The sequence below is a fragment of the Heterodontus francisci genome, chromosome 9, assembly GCF_036365525.1.
Source record: "Heterodontus francisci isolate sHetFra1 chromosome 9, sHetFra1.hap1, whole genome shotgun sequence".
Classification (NCBI taxonomy): domain Eukaryota; kingdom Metazoa; phylum Chordata; class Chondrichthyes; order Heterodontiformes; family Heterodontidae; genus Heterodontus; species Heterodontus francisci.
The window spans coordinates 48923852-48945480 of record NC_090379.1 but is presented as its reverse complement, the minus strand read 5'-3'; the positions used below and the strand labels follow the sequence as shown (position 1 = coordinate 48945480).

Here is a 21629-nt window from a genome sequence, read left to right as displayed (position 1 = left end):
AACCACAACGACTTCCTGTCGTGAAGCAGCGTCTGGAGTCGGTTGCACGCATGCGTGCGATCAAAACCTTCTCGAGCGTTTTCAGGTGAGATTAGGGTAGAGATTCTGCAGCTGGGTCGCTTCTTGTCGGTGAGAGTGTAAGAGTCTGGAACCGAATTTATGGTAGGTTTGATCGGGTGTGGGAGCGACCTTGACTCCCCTCCGGTCTGGTACGCGTGACCTGGACGCGCGGTTTGGGAGCGCCGGTTGGGCGAGCGGTGTCGCATGGCTCTGTGTCCAAGGCTGACAGTGAGCCCATTTTACAGGGTATGGAGCGAGCAGGCCATCTGATAATCTCATCCACCTCAACAGAAAGTCCCAGACCTTTGACTGTACCAACAATTAGTGAATTCCCTGAAAACGTCTCCAATCCAAGGGATGGACAACTGGTCCCATCCATCCTGCCACATTCAATGATTCCTTCAGTATCATGATTCCCATCAGCCATGTAATCTGGTTGAGGCAGAATTTCCTTGCCAGTTGAGGGGGACAAGCAGTCTGGGAAGTTCCTCTCTAACCCCCTATGGCAATCAAAACGAGTCCAGGAGACATATTGACTGTGATCAGTGTTACTTAGTGTATCTCCTTTTTGTATGGTATAATTTCCACCACCCAGGAACATTCACCGCATGAGCCTGCAATTTATACCATAAGTGAACAGTCCTCCTGGAAAGAAGAATTTTTCTGACATCTAACCTACTCTTCTGTATATGCATAATCCCTGGTTCTCCCTAACTGATCTAATTGAAATAATCTACACGCAAATAGACTGTCTCCATTATTTTACGCAAATACCGCTCCACCGAGTCTATACTTTTCTAAAGTAAATAGACCTAGCTTTTTGCCAACTCACTTGGTTACAGCTCCTAAAGCAAAATACTTTCTCACTCCACTGAAGTCTTTCTCTGCTTGATGAGGACCTGGCCTCACCACTGCTTGCCAGAAGTCTGGCAATGTTCGATCTCATGACCAGTTTGCACCACCATCTCTTTCCTCTGCCCCATTAATTACTCTCTATTAAACCCTAAATCTAAACTCAATTCCTTGAAAGGAAGGAAACAGCTTCATTGATAATAGTGCTTTTCGCAATCTCGGAGTATTCCAAAGCTCTTCACAGCCAATGAATTAATTTTGAAGTGTAGTATGTGTATTGAATGGAAGTGTGCCGGTCAGTTTGCACACAGCCTCACAAATAGCAGTGAGGTAGTAACCAGATAGTCTGAAAGGCATTATTTCGATGCAAGTTTTTTTCTTGATATGGAAACTTTTCAAATGTTATATCCTAAACATACATTATATCTTTAATACAACAGAAATCTCAATTTGTCTATTCCCACTTACCATTGCACAAATCAGATGGTACACTGTTAGAGTACTAGAATGTTACAAATGTTGAATGTTACAAATATTGAAAATGGTCTGGCATAAAGTTGTATGGTATCATTCTGTTCTCACCAAATTTTGTAGCTGTACTTTATATGAATGCTCTCTTGGAACTTTTGGATGTATTTTAATCTTCAAGTTAATGCCAGCAAATGATGGAATAGAGGCTGTTGTAGTCTGAAAGATCTTGTATTGAGCAAAAATATTGAAAAAACCTATGGTAACATTTAAACAAAATTATTTTATCAGTTTCCTCAATGAGCTCTATAGTTTAAATCTCATTCTTTTCTGAGCGATATAATCGTTTTTCATCCTTGTGCAGAGATAAAGAAAAGGCCCTAAAAATAGATGATAATTTATTCTAAGAATAAGATACTACTTGACTTGAGATTAATGGCTTTCCTAAATCAACATTTATTGTGGAAATTTATCTACTGAATTTTATAATTGCTGTGCTACTTGGCTTTTCCTCTGCTCAGAACAGAGTTTGGCTCTATCAATATATTACTCCTTTGAGTCTACAGACCAAATTAACTAAAGGATATATACACGTATATGTACTTGTGTCACTCAGCTCTATCTCACCGCCATTTTTTTGATTCATCCACTGTTGCTTAATGATCAGACTGCTTATCCAACATTCATAACTGGATGAACAGAAATTTCCCCCAATTAAATACTGGGAAGACTGAAGCTATTGTTTTTAGTCCCTGTTCCAAACTCTCTTCCTCAGCTACCAACTCCATCTCTCTCTCCCAGGAAACAAGTTGAGATTAAGCCAGACTGTTCGCAACTTTAACATTTGACCCAAGATGAGCTTCTGACCTCATTATTCGTGCCATCACAAAGACCGTCTATTTCCACCTCTATAACATTGCCCGGCTTCGCCCATCTCAGCTCATCTACTGCTGAAACACTCATTCATGCCTTTGTTACTTCAAGACTTGACTATTCCAATAGTCCAAAACTCTGCCCCCATGACTTAACTCGCACCAAGTTCCATTCCCCTATCACCCCTGTGTTTGCTAACCTACATTGGCTCCCAGTCAAACATCATCTTGATTTTAAAATTCACATCCTTATTTTCAAATCCCTCCATGGCTGACCCCTTCCCTAGCTCTGTAATCTTCTCCAGCCCCACAACCCTCCAGGATATCTGCGTTCCTCTAATTCTGGCCTCTTTTGCATCCCTGATTTTAATCACTCCATCATTGGTGGCTGTGCCTTAGTTGTCTAGGCGCCAAGCTCTGGAATACCCTCTCTGTGCCTCTCCGCCTCACTTTCTTCCTTTAAGACACTCCTTAAAATCTACCTCTTTGACAACGTTTTTGGTCATATCTCCTTTTGTGGCTCGCTGTCATACTTTGTTTTATAATGCTCCTGTGCACCCACTATGGATATTTTATTTCTTTAAAGGCACTATATAAATATAGGTGGTTGTTCTATATAATATATATGCGTGTTAGTCTCCTAGGGCATTGCACATAGGGAGTAAAGACCAAGTCTTGGCTTCAAGTGAAGCAGGATTAGAAGGCAGGGATAATTGAAACAAAGTGCACAGATGTAATTCGACCTCCATTTAAAGTCATATATTTGTTCCTTATTTTGCATAATGCCTTGATTTTACACAATTTATAGTTAATTACCAAACTTGCAGTAATTTGGGAAGCTGCAAAATAGGGTTTGTTGGAGCACAGGAGTTTCTTTCTAACAAAAAAGAGATAAGAATTTCTTTTACTCAGCAAGTGTTTGATTTGGAGGAATTGCTGAAAAGGGTGGTGGAAGCAGATTCAATAATAACTTTCAAAAGGGAATTGGATCACTACTTAAAAAGGAAAAAATGCAGGGCTTTGGGGAAAGAGCAGTGGAATGGGACTAATTGGTAGCTCTTTTAGAGGACATGCACAATGGGCTCAGTGATTCTTAGGCTAAGGGCAGGAAGATGCAAGATTAAATCTCTGCAGTACCATCAGGGGTGGGAGGATATTATTTATAATGGCAAATCTACATAGGCAGTTTCCATTATAAAAGTGATTAGCGTCAGATGTATATTGGAAAAGTTGACCATAGGAAGTGTACACAGACATCACTTTTAAATTATAATTATGCACCTGCGAGCTTAGTTCAACTACAAATTAATTTTGGACTGCTTACACTCTTGCAAAGACTGACCTCTCTAATTGACATCAGCAATTTACTATGTTGGAATCCCACAAGCAGTACTTGAGCAGTAACCTTAACGGGACAGCTTGAATGAACATAATACCTGTGTTCCACACCCCAGACTGCCAAAGGAGGTCTGTGTTGGTAACAAATCTGTTTATTATAATTTTGGCAATATTCAAAATGATCAGTTGCCTAACAGTGCAGTTGCTATATAATAAAGCACACTGTACCTCATTGTACTGGAACCTGTCTGCATTTTCATACAGAGAAATACAGATGGGGAGGGCCATATTAGACCTGACTCTTCCTGCCATTGATGCCTGTGATGCTCCTTCCCTCAGCACCAACCTGTGCACCGGCCACCCCCTTCCCCAACAACCCGCCCCATCTAACTGCCTCTTGAATGACTTGTTTCTGCCTCCAATATCTTAGCTTCAGCAACAATGATAATTTTTACTGTGAAGAAGTGCTTCCTCACATCAGTTTGAAACTTGCCTTTTACTGCTTTGTCCCCTTTTTGTCAGTGTCAGCTGTGTCTCAGTTGGTCTCACTCTCACCTCTGAATCAGAAGGTTCCAGGTTCAAGTCCCACTTCAGGACTTGAGCACCAAAAATCAAGGCCTACGCTCCAATGTAGTACTGAGGGAATGCTGCACTGCCAGAGGTGCTGTCTTTCAGATGAGACATTAATCAGAGCTCTCTGAGGTAAAAGACCCCATGGCGTTATTTTGAAGAAGTGCAGGGGAGTTATCCCTGGTGTCCTAACCAATATTTAGAATCATAGAATGGTTATAGCATGGAAGGAGGCCATTGGTCCCTCATGTCTGTGCTGGCTCTCTGCAATAGCAACTCGCCTAGTCCCACTCCCTGCCTTTTCCCATAACCTGCAAACTTTTTCTCTAGATAATTGTCCAGTTCTCTTTTGAAGGCCCCGATCGAATTTGCCTCCACCACATGCAGGCAGTGCATGCCAGATCCTAACCACTTGCTGCCTAAAAAGTGCCAGATCCGTTCTCACTCCATTTATCCCTGAATCCACATCACAAACAGATTATCACATTGCTGTTTGTGGCAGCTTGCTGTGCACAAATTGGCTGTCACGTTACAGCCTACATTACAGCAGTGACTGCACTTCAAAAATACTTCATTGGCAGTAAAGAACTTCGAGATGTCCAGTGGTCATGAAAGGCACTTTTTAAAACGCAAGTCTGTTTCTTTTCCTGCAGTTGTCATGTAACTTGAAATAATTGTCAGAGTTTACGTTTGCTATCGCCCTTAGTATCACGTATCTGTAGCGTTTTCTCTTATTTGCTTCCTTTCAATGCTGAAGGGTCCACATTTTTCTAACCTTTACTCGTAGTTCTCTGACATTAAGGACCATTTCTAGAGCTTGGATTATTGTCATATCTTGGTGACCAGAACGGAACATAGTATTTGAGATAAAAACAAAAAATGCTGGAAGCACTCAGCAAGTTGGGGAGAGAAACACAGTCTGTGTTTCAGATCAATGACCGTTCATCAGAACTGAAAGAAGTTGGAGATGAACCACTTTTAAGCAATTGCAGAGGCAAGGGAAAGGTTAGAGGCTAAGTGATTGACTAACAAAATGGATGATGGTACAAGGCATAAGGAGATGCTACTTGCACAAGAAAAGAGACAATAAATGGATCAAGACGAGGTGTATACAAAATAGCAGGAGTGGTGCTGGTGGGGGAAATGCTGGAAAATCTGGCAAAGCAGAGAGTGTTGCTGCGACCAGGAAAGTCGCATAAGAAAGACAGGTAAACCTCAGGTGCGGACCACCCACTGGCTGTATTCCAATAGGCCATCCCCATCCAAACACTAACCCACATCTCCACTCCCAGTAGTTCTGGTACAAGCATTCTCCGTTACCAGTATCTGTTGTCTGATAGGGAATCGGAGTGGTGGCTGAGATCTAATGTTGTTAAACTCAATGTTAAATTGGAAATGTACTAGGAAGGACAGAATGGACTAGGGTGTCACAGCAAGAACAATCCCTTTGGAATGCTGAAAGGGGAGGGAAAGATGTGTTTTGATGGTGGCATTACGCTGGAGGTGGCAGAGGATCTATTGAATGTGGAGGCTGGTGGGGTGGAAGGTGAGGACATCGACCTGAAATGCTAACTTTGTTTCCCTCTCCACAGGTGCTGTCTGACCTGTTGATTTGTTTCTAGTATTTTCAAATGTCCAGTATTCATAGTATTTTGCTTTTGTTTTATTATTTGAGATGTAGCTGCTGCTGAAAAATATTCCTGATATCAATGTCTTCAATACTGTTGAAGGTATTTTGCACCTTGCTTCAGAACTTAGTATGTTAGAATTCTATGATTAGGATTTGCTTGTAATTTTGTATTTCTAGGCTAGTGTTAATTGTTAAACACACTAACTGTTCATTTGTGTAATCTAATTATTCTGGTGTGATTTTTAAGGAATGAAGCTCAAGACTTTGTAGCAGTACATTAAAACCAATGTGTTCTATATCTGACATCATACACAAGTTCCAACAAAATAGTGGACTCCCTATCTAGTTATGTCAGATGGGAAACACCCATTTGCATGTGCAACTTCAATTTTTAATGTAGGGCAAATGAGAATGTAGTGTGGTAGTAAAAATGTAGGTGTACAAATGTACTAAGTTATTGAATAGTACTTTGAGGGTTTTAGGCCTATATATGGGGTGAATTTTGAGGTCTCCAGCTCAATGGAAATGGGACAACAAACCCAGATATGGTGGGAAGTGACCTACCACCCGTTGCTGCTGTTTTATCTGCAGCAATATTTTCCCAGTTCCACTGCCCAACAGCAAGAGCCACCCAAGTCAGCCAGTAGGTCTATTTGCATTGCTAATCGGGGCGCTATGATGAATGTAGGACCCCAGTTGCCATTACTGACCTGCATCAGGTGGCAGTCTGGCTGAAGCAGGTCCTGAAGGTGAGTTCCTCTTCATTTTTGTGAAGCAGTGAAAAGCAGAAGTGTTCTTCCATGCTTCAGAAGCCCAGTTGGAGCTGCTAATGCTCCCCTACACAGATCAGGCCCCACTACATACCTCAAGAACCTCTGCCCAAGACCGGTCAGGTTGCCTAATACTGTGGCAGCCCAGAGCTGGCAGGCTGCCCCAGGGCACTTGATTTCCAGCCACAGCCAGCTGGCCCAATGCACATGAGATCCAGTCCTTAAAATGGATATTATGGAGACTATCCACCCCTGGAGTTCTGAATGTCGATTTCTGACCTTCATAGATGTTCATCAAGGCCAAATGGATCTCAGTGAGGAGGAAAAATTTCACAGCAATGCACTGTTATACAGTTCTAGGTGAAAGCTTGTTGGCTAGAACAAGAAATCTGCCCACCGTATTGGCAAAGGTTCAATGATGTAAGAGTGAGGAAATGCATTTTGGAAGGCTATTCTCGCCATTCACAACAAAAACATAAAAATGAATAGTCATTTCTCAAACAACATTTTTTCCCCTCAATAAATAGTAAGGGGAGCAAGAAATCCCATCATATTCAGTTTACTCTTATAGAACTCCTATTAGTTAATCAGTAATTACAACTGCAATTCACCACCTGGTGAGTTTGTTCCTGATTGGATTTTGGAATGATAGTAAATGTCAATAGAAATTAATTACTTCTCCATTCGGTTTGGGGGAGATAGAAAATTCGCTGCTAAATCTACCAGGTCACACTTGCATACCTTTTTGCAGCTCTTACATTGTGGCATTGGCAGAGATGTTGAAGTATTTTTCAGGTACTTGTCTTTTTGACTCTAATGCATGAAAAGCTTAAAAAGAGAGAGATAATTTTAAAATCTTGTAATTAAAATAGGCAGCAGTACTCCTTTTAACTTATTTGTCATTTACAGTGGCCTTTGCTTTATTATGATATCATCAGTGAAATAATGGAGCTGCTGTGATCTAAATTGCCTAGCAACATAGAATTACCTATGTTTACTACAGTCATATGCACAGGATACATCAACTTTCTTAGAAATCAATGCATCTTCACTCTACAGTAAATCTGTTTACAAGGGCTTGCTTAAAGTTGCCCTTAAGTAGACATCACAAATCTGTAAGTCTATGCATTTTTTATTCGTTCTTGGGATGTGACCATTCCTGGCAAGGCTGGCATTTATTGCCCATCCTTAATTGCCCTTGAGAAGATGGTGTTGAGCCATAGAATTCCCAGTCTCTGGCCTGTGCTTGTAGCCACAGTATTTATGTAGCTGGTCACTGGTGACCCCCAGGATGTTGATGGTGGGGGATTCAACAATGGTAATACCATTGAATGTCATGGAGAGAAGGCTAGATTCTCTCTTGTTGGAGATGGCTATTGCCTGGCATGTGTGGCGTTAATGTTACTTGCATATAGTAACTTTATGCATCAGTTTTCACGTATGCTATTGATGCTGTAGATTCTATACTTAATGCAGTAATAATATCACTGGGCACTCCCTCATGACTTAGTGTGGGACTGAGCAATACAGGCTAAGAAACGCCCAGGTTTTGTAACTCTTGCTGAGTGAGCTGATCTTATCTGGGGCCATGATAGAGGATGCTTCAATTGGCATCTGTGTCACTGGGTTAGAGAGTAGAAAAATCAGCTGTTCATGATGCCTGTTCAGTGATTCCTGCTGAAAAATGTGAATGACAGAAGGATTTAACATGACCCTAATGCCTGCAATATTTTGCCACTACTCACTTCTGTGACTAATATTACATTTATGTAGCATCTTTCACATCCTTGGATGTCACAAAGGGTTTCACAGCCAATGAAATACATTTGAAATGTTGTCGTTATTGTCATGTAGGCAAACGTGGCAGCTAATTTGCACACCCAAATTCCCACAAAGCAATGATAGTGATCAGTTTTAATATTGATTAAGGGATAAATGTTAGCCAGGACACTGGAAGAACTTCCACACTTTGAATTGTGCAGTGGGATGTTTTGTGTGAATCTGAGAATCAGATGAAATCTTAGTTTAATGTCTTATCAAAAAGATGGCACTTCATCATTGCATTCCCTCAGTACTGTGCTGAAATGCCGGCCTAGATTATGTGCTGAAGTCTCCAGATTGGGACCTGAATCCATCATCACCTGCCATAGGCTAAAGTTCTCCCAGTGAGCTAAGGCTCACTTGGACATGGTATCAGAGGGTGGGTCCTGCCCATGGAAACATACCCCAAAACAATTCACTGCCTTCATTGCAGAAGATTTTAAAATGTCTGCAGAAGCTTAATATAGTTAAAAGTAAATGACGTATGTCATCATATACCAGCGGCATGTAGGCAAACATGGGGCGGCACAGTGGCGCAGTGGTTAGCACCGCAGCCTCACAGCTCCAGCGACCCGGGTTCAATTCTGGGTACTGCCTGTGCGGAGTTTGCAACTTCTCCCTGTGGGCTTTTGCCGGGTGCTCCAGTTTCCTCCCACAGCCAAAGACTTGCAGGTTGATAGGTAAATTGGCCATTATAAATTGCCCCTAGTATAGGTAGGTGGTTGGGGAATATAAGGAAGGTGGGGATGTGGTAGGAATATGGGATTAGTGTAGGATTAGTATAAATGGGTGGTTGATGGTCGGCACAGACTCGGTGGGCCGAAGGGCCTGTTTCAGTGCTGTATCACTAAAACTAAACTGAAACAGAATGCTGAAGTATTACTTTGAAAGCTTAGATTTTGCACTTTAACTGATGAGAATATTCAATATAATTGCATGTCATTATTGTTTCTACACATTTGTAGAAAATTTGTTGCAAATTACATCACAAGATCCTAAGATATATCTGATGAAAAAGGCTATTTGGCCCATCTTAGTTGATTCATATAAAAAAATAAATCCCCAATCACGGCACCCTCCTGTCTCTTAAATGACCCCAAGGTTTTTCCCTCCACTGTCCTACCCTGATATACATTCCAATATTAATCATTCTTTGCAGATAAAACTTGCTGACCTGTTCTAAATTTGTTTTTGATCATTTTGAGCCTATGCTCACTTGTATTTTCATAGCAAACTTTGAAGTAATGCGTTTACGATGCTAGGTACTAAATGGTATAAAGTAAATTAGAAGCTTTACTTCAAAGTTTGCTATGAAAATACAAGAGACCATAGGCTCAAGCTGAAATTCAAGATTCTCCTTCCTTTTCTTATTCAATTCTCTAACACTAGGGATCAGCCTCATGGCTCTTCTCAACAGTACAACAGAGCATAATTGCATTGGAAACAAACACTGGTCACAGTGCTCCCATATGTTCCCTGACAAGAGCACTATACAGCTTTAACAGTTTTATTCTGATTTCATTGCTACAGAATGAACGGGTGCAGGACATTCCCCAAGGGGAAGGATAACAGTGAGAAGTCGTGGTTCATGTTGAAACCAATTACATAGGTAAGAAAAAGATAGAGGTCCTAAAGGCAGCGTTTCAGGAGCTAGGAAAAAAGGTTAAAGGACAGAATCACAAAGCTGCTAGTCTCTGGATTGCTTCCAGTCCTACATGCTAGTGAGTAGGAGGATAGTGCTGGTGAATGTGTACTTGGAGAAGTGGTGCAGGAAGGAGGGCTCTTGATTCCTGGAGCATTGGGATCAGTTCTGGGATGGGAGGAACCAATACAAGTTGGACTGTTTGTACCTGAAAAAGGCTGAGACCAATATTCTCAAGGGGAGGTTAACTAGTGCCATGGGGGAAGGATTCAAACTAATTTGACATGATGTTGGAATGTGTCGGTGTGTGTGTGAATGTGAGGACTGTTACAGATAAGGCTGATGAGCTACAAGGGCAAATTGCCACTTGGGTTTATATGGCGGCAGTAATGGAGACCTGGCTTAAACATGGACAGTAATGGAAACAACATTCTTGGCTACAGTTTATTCAGGAGGAATAGGGAAGAAATATAGGCATGGGGTGGTGGATAGCATGGTGGTAGTATTGATCAAGGATCAGTTCTACAGAAGAACAATATACTAGAGGGTTCAAAGACTGAATTTATTTGGTTAGAGTTAGGAACTGAAAAGGAACTGTTCCATTGCTGGATGTTTAGTATAGACCCCCCCGCCCCCACCCAATGCCAGATAGTGAGAAGGAGATAGAAAAGCAAATCTATAGGAAACTTTCAGAGAAATGTGAAAAAGAATAGAGCAGTAATAGGGAACTTCAATTACCCCAATATTGACTCAAAGAAGAGTAAAGAGCAAGTTTGGGGAAGAATACCTAAAACGTGTACAGGAGAACTTTCTTAATCTGTATGTTTCTAGCTCAACAAGGAAAGAAGCAGTGCTGGGTCCAGTTCTGGGGAATGAACTGGGCTGGTGGAATGTGTTGCAGTGGGAGTATATCCAGATAATAGCAATCATAATATAATTAAGTTTAAAGTAGTTTTGGAAAGGAGTAAAATCAGCAGTTAAAATGCACAACTGGATGAGAGGCAATTTCAGTGAATTGAGAAGGGATCTAGCGCAGGTGAACAGGAAACAAAGATTGTCCAAAAAAACAGTAACTGAGCAATGGCAGGCCTCAAGGTGGAAATAGTTTGGGTACAAGGCAGATATATTCCCATCAGGAGGAATGATGGGGAAGACAAAGCTAGAGCTCCCTGAATGACGAAGGAAATGGAGGTTAAAATAAAAGAGAAAAAGGAGGTTCATGACAAATGTTGGGTACTAAACACAGTTGAAAATCAGGAAAAATAAAGTGCAGGGAAAAATTGCAAAAGGATACATAAAGGACACTGGGAAAAGAGATTACTGGGTAAAAAAAAATCCTTGCAATTATATAGTGTCAGAAAAACCACAGGACTTCCCAAAGTGCATTACAGCCAATGAAGTACTTTTGAAATGTAGTCACTATTGTAATGGAGGAAATGTGACAGCCAATTTACACACAACAAGCTACTAACAGCAACGTGATAATGACCAGATAATCTGTTTCTGTAATGTTGATTGAGGGATAAATAATTTTTCAAAATAGTGCAACGAGATCTTTTACATCCACTTAGGAGGGCAAACAGGGCCTCAGTTTAATGTCTCATCCAAAAGATGGCACCTCCAACAGTGTAGCACTCAGTATTGCACTGGAGTGTCAGCCTTGATTTTTGTGCTCAAGTCCTGGAGTAGAACTTGAACCCACAACCTTGTGACTCAACGGTGAGAATTCTACCAACTGAGCCACGGCTGACACATAATGGGGAACCCAAAAATATTTTACAAACATATACACAACAAATGGTAGGATAATGAGAAGCGTATCAGAACAGAGGGACCTTGGAGTGCATGTCCACAGATCTCTGAATGTGACAGGACAGATAGATAAATTGGTCAAGAAGTCTTACAGGATACTTGCCTTTATTAGCTGAAGCATAGAATGTAAGAGTTGGGAGGTAATGCTGGAACTATATAAAACACTAGTTAGGCCACAGCGGGAGTGCTGCATGCTGTTCTGGTCACCGCTGTATAGGAAAGATGTGAATGTACTAGAGAGGGTGCAGAGGAGATTTACGGGGATGTTGCCTGGACTAGAGAATTTTAGTTATGAGGAGAGATTGGATAGGCTAGGGTTGTTTTCTTTGGAACAGAGGAGGCTGGGGGGAGACCTAACTGAAGTGTATAAAATTATGAGGGGTCTAGATAGAGTGGATAGGAAGGCCCTGTTCCCTTAGTTGAGGGGTCCATAACCAGGGGGTATAGATTTAAGATAAGAGGTGGGAGATTTGAGGGAAAATTCTTTCACCACCCAAAGGGTGGTGGGGATCTGGAACTCACTGTCTGAAAGGGTAGCAGAGGCAGCGACCTTCATAACATTTAAAAAGTGCTTGAATATGCATTTGAAGTGCATAACCTTCAAGGCTATGGACCAAGAACTGGAAAGTGGGATTAGGCTGGATGGTTACTTGTTGGCCGGTAGGGACAGGATAGGCTGGATGGTTACTTGTTGGCCGGTAGGGACAGGATGGGCTGAATGGCCTCCTTCTGTGCTGTAAATTTCTATGATTCTATGAACAGGTAAAAGGATATTTAAAGGAATGGTGGAGTCAATTTGGAACAGAGGGCATGACTGAGATGCTGAATGAATACTTTGCATCTGTCTTTACAAAAGAAAAGAATGGAGTTAATATTACAATGGAGGCGATATCGGATAGGATAAAAATAGTTGGAAAGGAGTTTCTAAATAGGCTGGTGTCACACAAAGTTAACAAGTCACCTAGTCCAAATGGGATGCATCCTAAGTTCCTGAGGAAAGTTAGGATACAGATAGCAGAAGCTCTGATAATGACCTTTCAATTCTTGGATATGGGAGTGGTTCCAGAGGGCTGCAGGATTCCAAATATTATATTCCTGTTCAAAAAAGGGGAGAGGGATAATCCTGGTAACTACAGGTCAATCAGTCTTAACGCCAGTGGCAGTTAGACTAGTGGTGACAATTGACAAGAACAAAATTAATTCTTACCTGGAAATTCATGGGTTAATACTGGAGAGCCAGCAAGGATTTGTTAAAGAGAAACCACACAGTATTACAAAATATTAACAGAACAGAAACTAGCCATTCAGCCCAGCAGGTCCATGCCTGTGTTTATGTTCCATGCAAGCTTCCTCCCACCCTATATCATCTATATGTCATTATAACCTATTCTTTTCTCACTCCTGTATTTATCTAATTTCCCCTTAAATGCATCTATACTAGTTGCCACAGTTGCTCCTGTGATGGCACGTTCCATATTCTAATCACACTGGGTAAAGAAGTTTCTCAGAATTCCTTATTTGTTTTATTAGTGACTGTCTTGTATTTATGGCCCTCACAAATTAAAAAATCTTCTCTAAGTCTACCTTATCAAACCCTTTGAGAATCTCAAAAGACCTCTATCAGATCAACCCCCCCCCCCCCCCCCCCCCCCCCCCACCACTCAAATTTCTCTTTTCTAGAGGAAAAGAGCTCCAATCCGTTCAGTCTTTCCTGGTGGGTATGACCTGTCAAGTTATCATTCTAGTAAATCTTTTTTGCACCTGTTCAGTGCCTCTATAGTACTCCAAGTGTGATCTGGCCAAGATTCTATACATTTATCATAACTTCTCCACTTTTCAGAAAATGCTGGAAATACTCAGCAGATCTGGCAGCATCTTTGAAGAGAGGAAAAATACATTTCAGGTTGATGACCTTTCATCAGAACTGTGCTGAGTATTTCCAGTATTTTCTGTTTTTGGCCCCTGGGTGATGGGCTAGGAAATGGCAGGGGGAGAGAGGGGGGGGGCGGGTGGTAAAGTGCCACCTCGTGGGGCTCTCCACGCAGGTCCAGTTGCCAGGCCATTTTACCAGCAGCTGGAATGGCAGCAGCCCGGCTGCCTACTGACTGGAAGCAGATGGTGAATTTAGCCAATTAAAGGCACAATATTAAGAGCCATCTTCTGTGGTGGAGTAGCATCAGCTGCATGGAGGGCAGCTTCCTCTGGGCTGGGGGGGGTGTGGTTTGCCATTGCATCCGGAGGCTCCATGGCCCAAGGAGGAGGCCCCGGCAGCAAAGCCTGCCCCAACATCACCACTGGAGGTGGTCTCCCTTCAATTGCCAGGGCCTGCCTGCCTGGCACTGACAGAGAAAAGTTTTCTAACTCACCTGTGAGGGTGCCTCAAAATGGAGGCGCACTCTTATCCTTGCAGCCTCAGCAGTGGCCACCTTTCTTCATTGGCACTGCATTTGTGATGTTTTAAAATCCTGGATAAACTTGCTGCAAAATCTAGATTTTATTGCCACAGAAATTTGTTGGGCTTGCCTCCGCATTTTGCCTTGACTTGCTGGATTCGAGTACTAGGTATAATTAATTGTCTGTTGCAATTTCTGTCTGAGCAAAGCAGCATTTATTGTAGCATCTACTGAATGTAGAGATGGAACAGAAGCCAATTTACAGGTCCTCCTCCTACCAGCACTTTAATCTGGAAGCAATAATCAATAAAGTTTAGGTTTGATGCCAAGAAGTGATCCCTGACCACCATGTTTTGCTTCAATTTCAGACCCACTATGACTCATTAGGGAAAAAGGGAATATGGCCATGGGTCAACAACATCCTTCCATGATTAGAATCCAAGAAATTCAGAAGGAAATCCATGAATCTAGGCGACTCGTAGTTTTGTTCAGTGGTACGCAGTCTGATAGAGAATACAAGCGCCTGGAGAGCACTTTGACCAAGTTGCTGTTTGAGTTAGATGCAGTAGATACTGATGGCAAGTCTGATATCCAGCATGGCCGCAAAAGTGCAGTGAAGGATGTGGAGGAACTGCTGAAAGAGCTAGAACAAATTGCAACTCACCCATCTCGGCTGAAGGTGGAAAAAATCTTCGGTGATGCACAACAGTTGGTTACCAATGAGTTATCTTCAGCTGAGGGCTTGATAACTGAGGAATTTGCCGATCGCATCCAAGAAATTATATTTCAACTGACACAGGTAAAAACAGGAGGAAAAATTAGCTTGAGGAAAGCTAGATATCGAGCTTTGACAAGGATTTGTGCAGTGCAAGACATCATTGAAAACTGCATTGGTCGGCAAGCATTATCTTTGCCTTTGTCCACAAATACACACCCTTCTGTTTCCAAGATCAACTCTGTTTTGTGTGAGGTTAGCAAAGCAAGATGGGATGTGATTGGCCTGCTGATGAACCTGAATGCCTTAGAGAACTGCGCACATCTGTCCCGTGTCCTCACGGGGTTGTTAATGCAATTGGATGCTGTAGACGTGGCTGGACACTCGGAGGTGAGAAACTATCGGAAACGTGTGGTGCATGAAATCAATTGTTTACTAGAACACTTGGAGATGGAATCAGAGGGAGAGTCTGCAGGGCGTTATGATCTAGCACAAAATCAATCCATCAAACAGATAGAAGAAATACGCCAGAAGACGACACAATTAAAACAACAGCTGCTGCAGTTAGAAAATGCCTCTGATCTCCATTTCAAACCAAAGGCTGAACTGCAAAGTTTTCTCACCGATTTAGATAAGGTAGACATTGGCAAAAATCCATGTATTCGTGAAGCTAGGAGAAGATCTGTAGTTGATGTGCAAGCTGTAATAGCTTATGTTGACCTGAAGGAATCGCTTGGAAAGAGAGAGAACATGAAAGAGCAGTTGAGAGATGAACATCCTTCACAGAAAGCTGTGTGGCAAGTCCTGAGCCATTTGTCAGAATTTCAGAAGCAGGTGCTGTCATTTGATGGAGACAGAACTGACAAGAATTACATGAGACTGGAAGAAATGCTCACAAAGCAACTCCTAGCACTTGATGCTGTGGAAACCCAAGGGAATGATGGTGCTAAAGTTGCCAGAAAACAAGCAGTGAAATTTGCCCAGAATATTCTGAATTACCTAGACATGAAAACAGATGAATGGGAATACTGAATAGCAGTTCAGTGCATGAAGTATAGCATTTGTGCCTTTGTGACTCATGCTTTGCACTATTTGCAGTAACTTATAAGAATTGTTCAGGCTACTATATTTAACAATTTCAGGCAGATTAAAATCCATATCATAAGCTAAAGTAATTGATTTAACTAGACTTTTCAAAATTTCAAAGAAAATAATTAAACAGTAAGTTTTCCTTACCGTCGGGATAGTAATGTAATGAACGCTATGATGGTATTTTTGGTATTTCATTATAGCGCCATTAAGACTTCAGCCAAGATGTATTCTTTGTTGGAAACAATGTCAAAGCAAGGCAGTAAATTGTAATTAGAGATGTTATGGCTAAAATATTGAAGAATTTAGACCCCTGTGTTTATATACTATGCTGGTTTTCAACCCATTTATATTTGCTTGGGGTTCATATCCAAGATGTTAGCTGAGAAGACTGGGCCTATAGCTACAAACATTTCACAGGCAATGAGTAGTCAATATGGGATGCTGGAACTATTGATTTATGTATTTTTTTTCTTTTTGTGGGTTGTGCATTTTATTTATATTTGACATTGAATTAAAATTAGTCTCCAGCGTTCCCTCCCGCATGTTTGTGCGGCCAACGTAGCTACCCAGAATGTACAGCCCAGGGAACAAACAAGCTGTGCACAAGCAACATTCCCTTTAAGATATGTGTGGCCGTGCAGTAATCTTAAAGGAACTGAGCAATGCAACAAGTAAGCTGCGCTTGCCAAAGAGAAATTCGAGTCACATTCCATAGCTGACAGTCGAATTTAGATATAGTTCATGCATAGCATACTACCACGTTGTCCCACTGGTCTACTGCTTTCTCCTAAGACCACATCTGTATTAAAGAAATAGCATTCAAAAGTGATAGATTATTGCAAAGGTAAAATAATTGATGAATGTCATTGGTAAAGACTCTCTAATCTCACTATGATTTTAAGTGTATTGGGTGCCTGTATTTGGAGAATATATTGTCAAACATTTGCACACTGCGCTTGATAATCTTTCCATTATTTTTGAGAGTCTGGCCATGGGTGTGTGTAGATGCTTTATAACTCTGTAGGGAGATTCCATATGGGCAACTGTACTTCATCAAAGTGCAGTTTAAGTGATACCAAATAATACTCAATAAAGGTAAAGGAGAGTTTAATATATTTGGGTCATAATGTTTCAATTTTTATTAAAAATATGGAAGTTGACAGGCTATTTTAAACAAGGATTGGGATTGGGGAAGAAAGGGACACAATTATCTTGCGCTGCTCCTTCAGCAAGGGAACTTTGATAAACTAGGGATTTATTCTGTCCATAACCTGATAGCGACTCCAATATTTTATAGCACACTAGTAATTGAAATGTATATACATCACGCAACAATGAATCAAAATATACACCTTTCGCCACATTGGTGACTGATATCTGAAGGATGAGACCCAAGGTTGAGTAGATCAATCATACAGTTTAATTGATAGAAAGAAACCAGAAGCACCTTATTTCATATTTAATCATTAAATTTAATGGCCATATTTAAATTAATATAACACTATACATTATGGCTGTCCCCACCCCACAAAAGATACTGGCTGGTTAAATCCGTTATATCAAATAATTTAAGTATCAGTATGTCCCCCGTTGAGTTCTACTGTATCTAGAAATAGATGATACATTTTCCTTAATTATCTTTTAACGATTTGTATAGATGCGATTAAATATTGACTCATTCAAAAAAAAATTTGTATGTGGACTAAACCTACAGTATCATTTATCAGTAATACAGGTTTTATTATGTGTTGAGAATTATGGCTGTTAGCATTGCTGGTATTTGGAATGGATGAGGGCATTGCAGCAAATTGAGCAATATTAATTGGCATTTATGATCACAAGCTTATAGACTTAGTCAATGTTGTGTCGTCTTCCCTGTCAAAAACAAATAAGTCAAATGGCTTTTAATATAAAGTAAGGATTTGTATTAAGACTCTTAAGTTTTTGTTTTGTTTTTGTGAGAGTTGATGTTCCGTCATACAACATACATAAGGTATGCTCTATCTCTAATGCAGAGTGAGATTAAACTGAATATGCCTGCAGTTCAAATCAAAGCATTCAGTTGCAATAGCTTGGCATTCATGCCACCACCCACAACCTCCAGTTGTACATATTGTAAAGAATAACAAGTTACTTATTTTTAATGAGAGCAATATGTCAGAAGTGATTAACTGCTTAAGTTTTGCTCTTGCAGTTTGTCTTCATCTTGATCCAAGTGTATTGTTGTTCTACATTGCTATAAATAACAGTTCTTGATGCTCCTAACACAGTTTATTCACCATATCAGTGGATAAAATGGAGAAACAGCTATCATAAGGAGCCTCTCATACTGGAAAATGTAGTAAGGCTGCAGGTGGGCAAAAATATACAGCTTCCATATCAATCCTACAACATTGAATTTAAAAGACTTTGATGAATTTGAAATGTTCATTATTTTTAATACGAATTAGCTAAACTGAGCAGCAGTGTCTTTTCAAAATTATTACACTTTAAAAAAAATTCTCATTTATTAATCAAAGAAAATATGTACGGTGTGTAATCGCTGAAGATATATCTTTAAACACCTTGGTTTTTTAATGAATCAATACACTTCAAAACCTAAACACAGACTGCATTTAGAATAACGTTTGAGTGTAGCTTAAATTTTTATCGGAGCATTATAGTGACAAACACAAATCTGCAACAATTGATTCGGGTAGCTGCAGTATAGCTTTTGTTTCTTTTTACATAATGGTTAAATTCAACATCCAAATGGTGAGTATCATCTGTGGATTTTATTTATTGTTTCTTTTGTCACGTGTTTTTCAAAATTTCCAACTATTACAACGGAGGTATTTGTTTATTTTTTCCTCCTTCAATAATTTATTCTCTTCATTGCTTAACTTGATGACTTTGTAATTAAGGAGGGGGTGTTGGTGAGAGAGCAGATTATATGGCCTTGTCACAGACTCCTACCAGCATCTTTTGTAACTGGATGCAAGAAGGTACCAAGGACCACTAGTACATCTGGTTGAGATGGCCAAACCTGCCCTGCCTCATGGGAAGTATTACTTGTGTTGCAATTTTTATGAATGTATCAACTTTATTATCATTTTCTCATATCAGTTGGATGGATTTAATAGAAATGGACAGTTTAAATACAATCTCTAAAAAAATTATATAAATTACATCAGCTTTGTAAAATTAATTTGAGTTACAGCAATTTTCTTGTCAAAGGGTTGTTTTTGGAAAAAATAAATTCTCTTTTTCTGAGCTGGCAAACCAGAATTAACAGTTAAGATTTGCTCAATTGATGTTGCAATACATCCTTTTTAAATGTTAGCAATTACCAATAGATTTAAAAGAATGCATGTCTAAATTTGTGCAAATATAGTTTCTTATTGAACATTTCACTTGGATTTTGGTCAATGACTACTCGACCTGTTACTTTATGGGATGATTATATTTATGTTGTTGCTTTTTACATTATCATTTTAGTCTATAATATAAATTCTATCAATTTCATCCTGCATGCTATTTCCAATTAGAATTTAAATATTTCTAAAAGTCATAGAAATTGTTTCTGTAATCACGTTTATCATCAACATAAAGTTTTTTTATTTAAATAATATTGTCATGCTAGAGAGTCATGGTAACTAAGCGTATTTAAATGTTACAGATTAGCATTGTAAGTTATTTTTTGAATTGATAAGTTAATAGGATTGTGGTATTTTAATTGCTTAAAAATCAATTAAAGGCATATACTTTTCAACTCAAGTACTTGGGATAAATCCTGTGGCTTTCTTGGACACAGTTCTTTTGTCAAAAATAACAGTTAATGGAATGTTGCAATGCATCAGTATATAATTACAATGTAATTTATTTAGTACTTCTGCTAAATAGGAATAATAGAGTAATATTTGAAAAAGCATTTTAGTTGTTACCCTTGCCTAAATTGTAGCTCAAGGAAGTCAGTTGTGTTGCAAGGATGTACTGAGTTTCTAGCCAAACTTCAAAGAGCAGCATTGAGCTAAATGTGCAAATCTGTTTTCAAAACATCAGATGCTGAATATTTAAATTCATGTTAAATCTCTGTATGTAGACTGAGGAATTGCAACCCTCCCATCGCTAGCATCTACTCTCTACAGGATGCACTGCAGCAACTTGCCACGGTTTCTCTGGCAGCACTTGTCAAACCTGTGACCTCCACCACTTTGAAGGTCAAGGGCGGCAAGTATATGGGAACACCATCACCTCCAAGTCATACATTAGTCTGACTTGAACGTATATTGCCATTCCTTCACTGTTGCTGGGTCAAAATACCACTGTTGCCACATGGACTTCAGCGAGTTGAAGAAGGCAATTGGTAGCGAGTTGAAGAAGGCAATTGGTATAGGTAATAAATTTCCTAGTTGCCACAACACTTACATCCTATGAATAAATATTTTTAAAAATTTAAACTGTTTGGTTATTGTATTCTGAGGAGACTAACATCATTTATAATTATGGATAAACAAAACTAGAATTAAACATGCCAATATAAAAGGCACTGTGGGCCAGTGGTGTTCAGGTTTTTGTGTTGTGGGTCGCATAGGTATAATTCGGTGACTATCTTGGTGTTCTGATTGAGAAAAAATTTGCCACACTCAATAGGGTTTGACCACATTCTTTGATTTATTTTATGTATAGTCCTGCCATTTATTTTATTCTGGTGTTTGTAAAAAATCTTTGTTTCCTGTTCCTTTTTGTATACGTCATCGTATGATTTAGTCAAAGCTCAAGAGGGTATTTACTATTGCGTTTCCTGTTGAATATTAACTTCAAGGAGTTTTTAGCTTGGAAGTTTTGATTTATGAAATGCATGTTATTTATTGTTTGTCTTGACTGAAATATAATTGTGTTTTTGTGAAACATATTAAATAGAATAACTTGGAAAATAAAATACAATAAAACATAGTATAACTATTTGTCAGCTTAATATTTGCTATCCAATGCATTGAGCTACAGGACAAAATTCTCATTTTGAAAACGTTGTAGAATATTGAGTCAGTAATTTGGCATGATTTTTTTTTGAACCACACTGCTACCAAATACACAGTATCATATGCAAAAACAAGAAATGCTGGAATCACTCAGCAGGTCTGGCAGCATCTGTGGAAAGAGAAGCAGAGTTAACGTTTCGGGTCACTGACCTGAAACGTTAACTCTGCTTCTCTTTCCTCAGATGCTGCCAGACCTGCTGAGTGATTCCAGCATTTCTTGTTTTTGTTTCAGATTTCCAGCATTCGCAGTATTTTGCTTTTATTACACAGTATCATATGTCTGTCTTCTCAGAAGTCATTAATGATTTTTTGAGATGCCAGCAGTATTATACTGTATGGCTGGGCCCACTCCTAGGCCCAACCATCTTCAGCTGCTTCATCAATCATCTTCCCTCCATTATAAGGTCAGAATTGGGGATGTTCACTGATAATTGTGCAGTGTTAGAACCATTCACACCGCCTCAGATAATGAAGCAGTCCATTCCCGCATTTAGCAAGACCTGGCCAACAGTGCCAGGCAATGACGATCTCCAACAAGAAAGAGTCTCACCACCTCCCCTTGACATTCCATGA

The 21629-nt window shown here is 39.9% G+C and overlaps 1 protein-coding gene across 4 annotated transcripts; it reads left to right on the top strand.

The window, feature by feature from the left end:
- The first annotated feature begins 15 nt into the window (after positions 1-15).
- Positions 16-20940, top strand: bag5 (BCL2 associated athanogene 5). Of its 4 annotated transcripts, none has more exons than XM_068038995.1 (3): positions 52-85; positions 9912-9990; positions 14597-20940. In XM_068038995.1, exon 3 carries the CDS (start codon positions 14629-14631, stop codon positions 15973-15975), a length of 1347 nt encoding a protein of 448 aa, XP_067895096.1. In that variant the 5' UTR covers positions 52-85; positions 9912-9990; positions 14597-14628; the 3' UTR covers positions 15976-20940. The 4 variants fall into 4 exon arrangements, with proteins under 4 accessions (XP_067895097.1, XP_067895096.1, XP_067895094.1 ...); XM_068038993.1 differs by having other exon boundaries at positions 54-162; XM_068038996.1 differs by lacking the exon at positions 9912-9990 and having other exon boundaries at positions 16-85.
- The last annotated feature ends 689 nt before the right edge of the window (positions 20941-21629 follow it).

What these genes read in the sequence shown, in the direction of transcription:
- bag5 (XM_068038996.1), top strand. Translation starts at nt 14,629, where the DNA reads ATGGCCATGGGTCAACAACATCCTTCCATGATTAGAATCCAAGAAATT.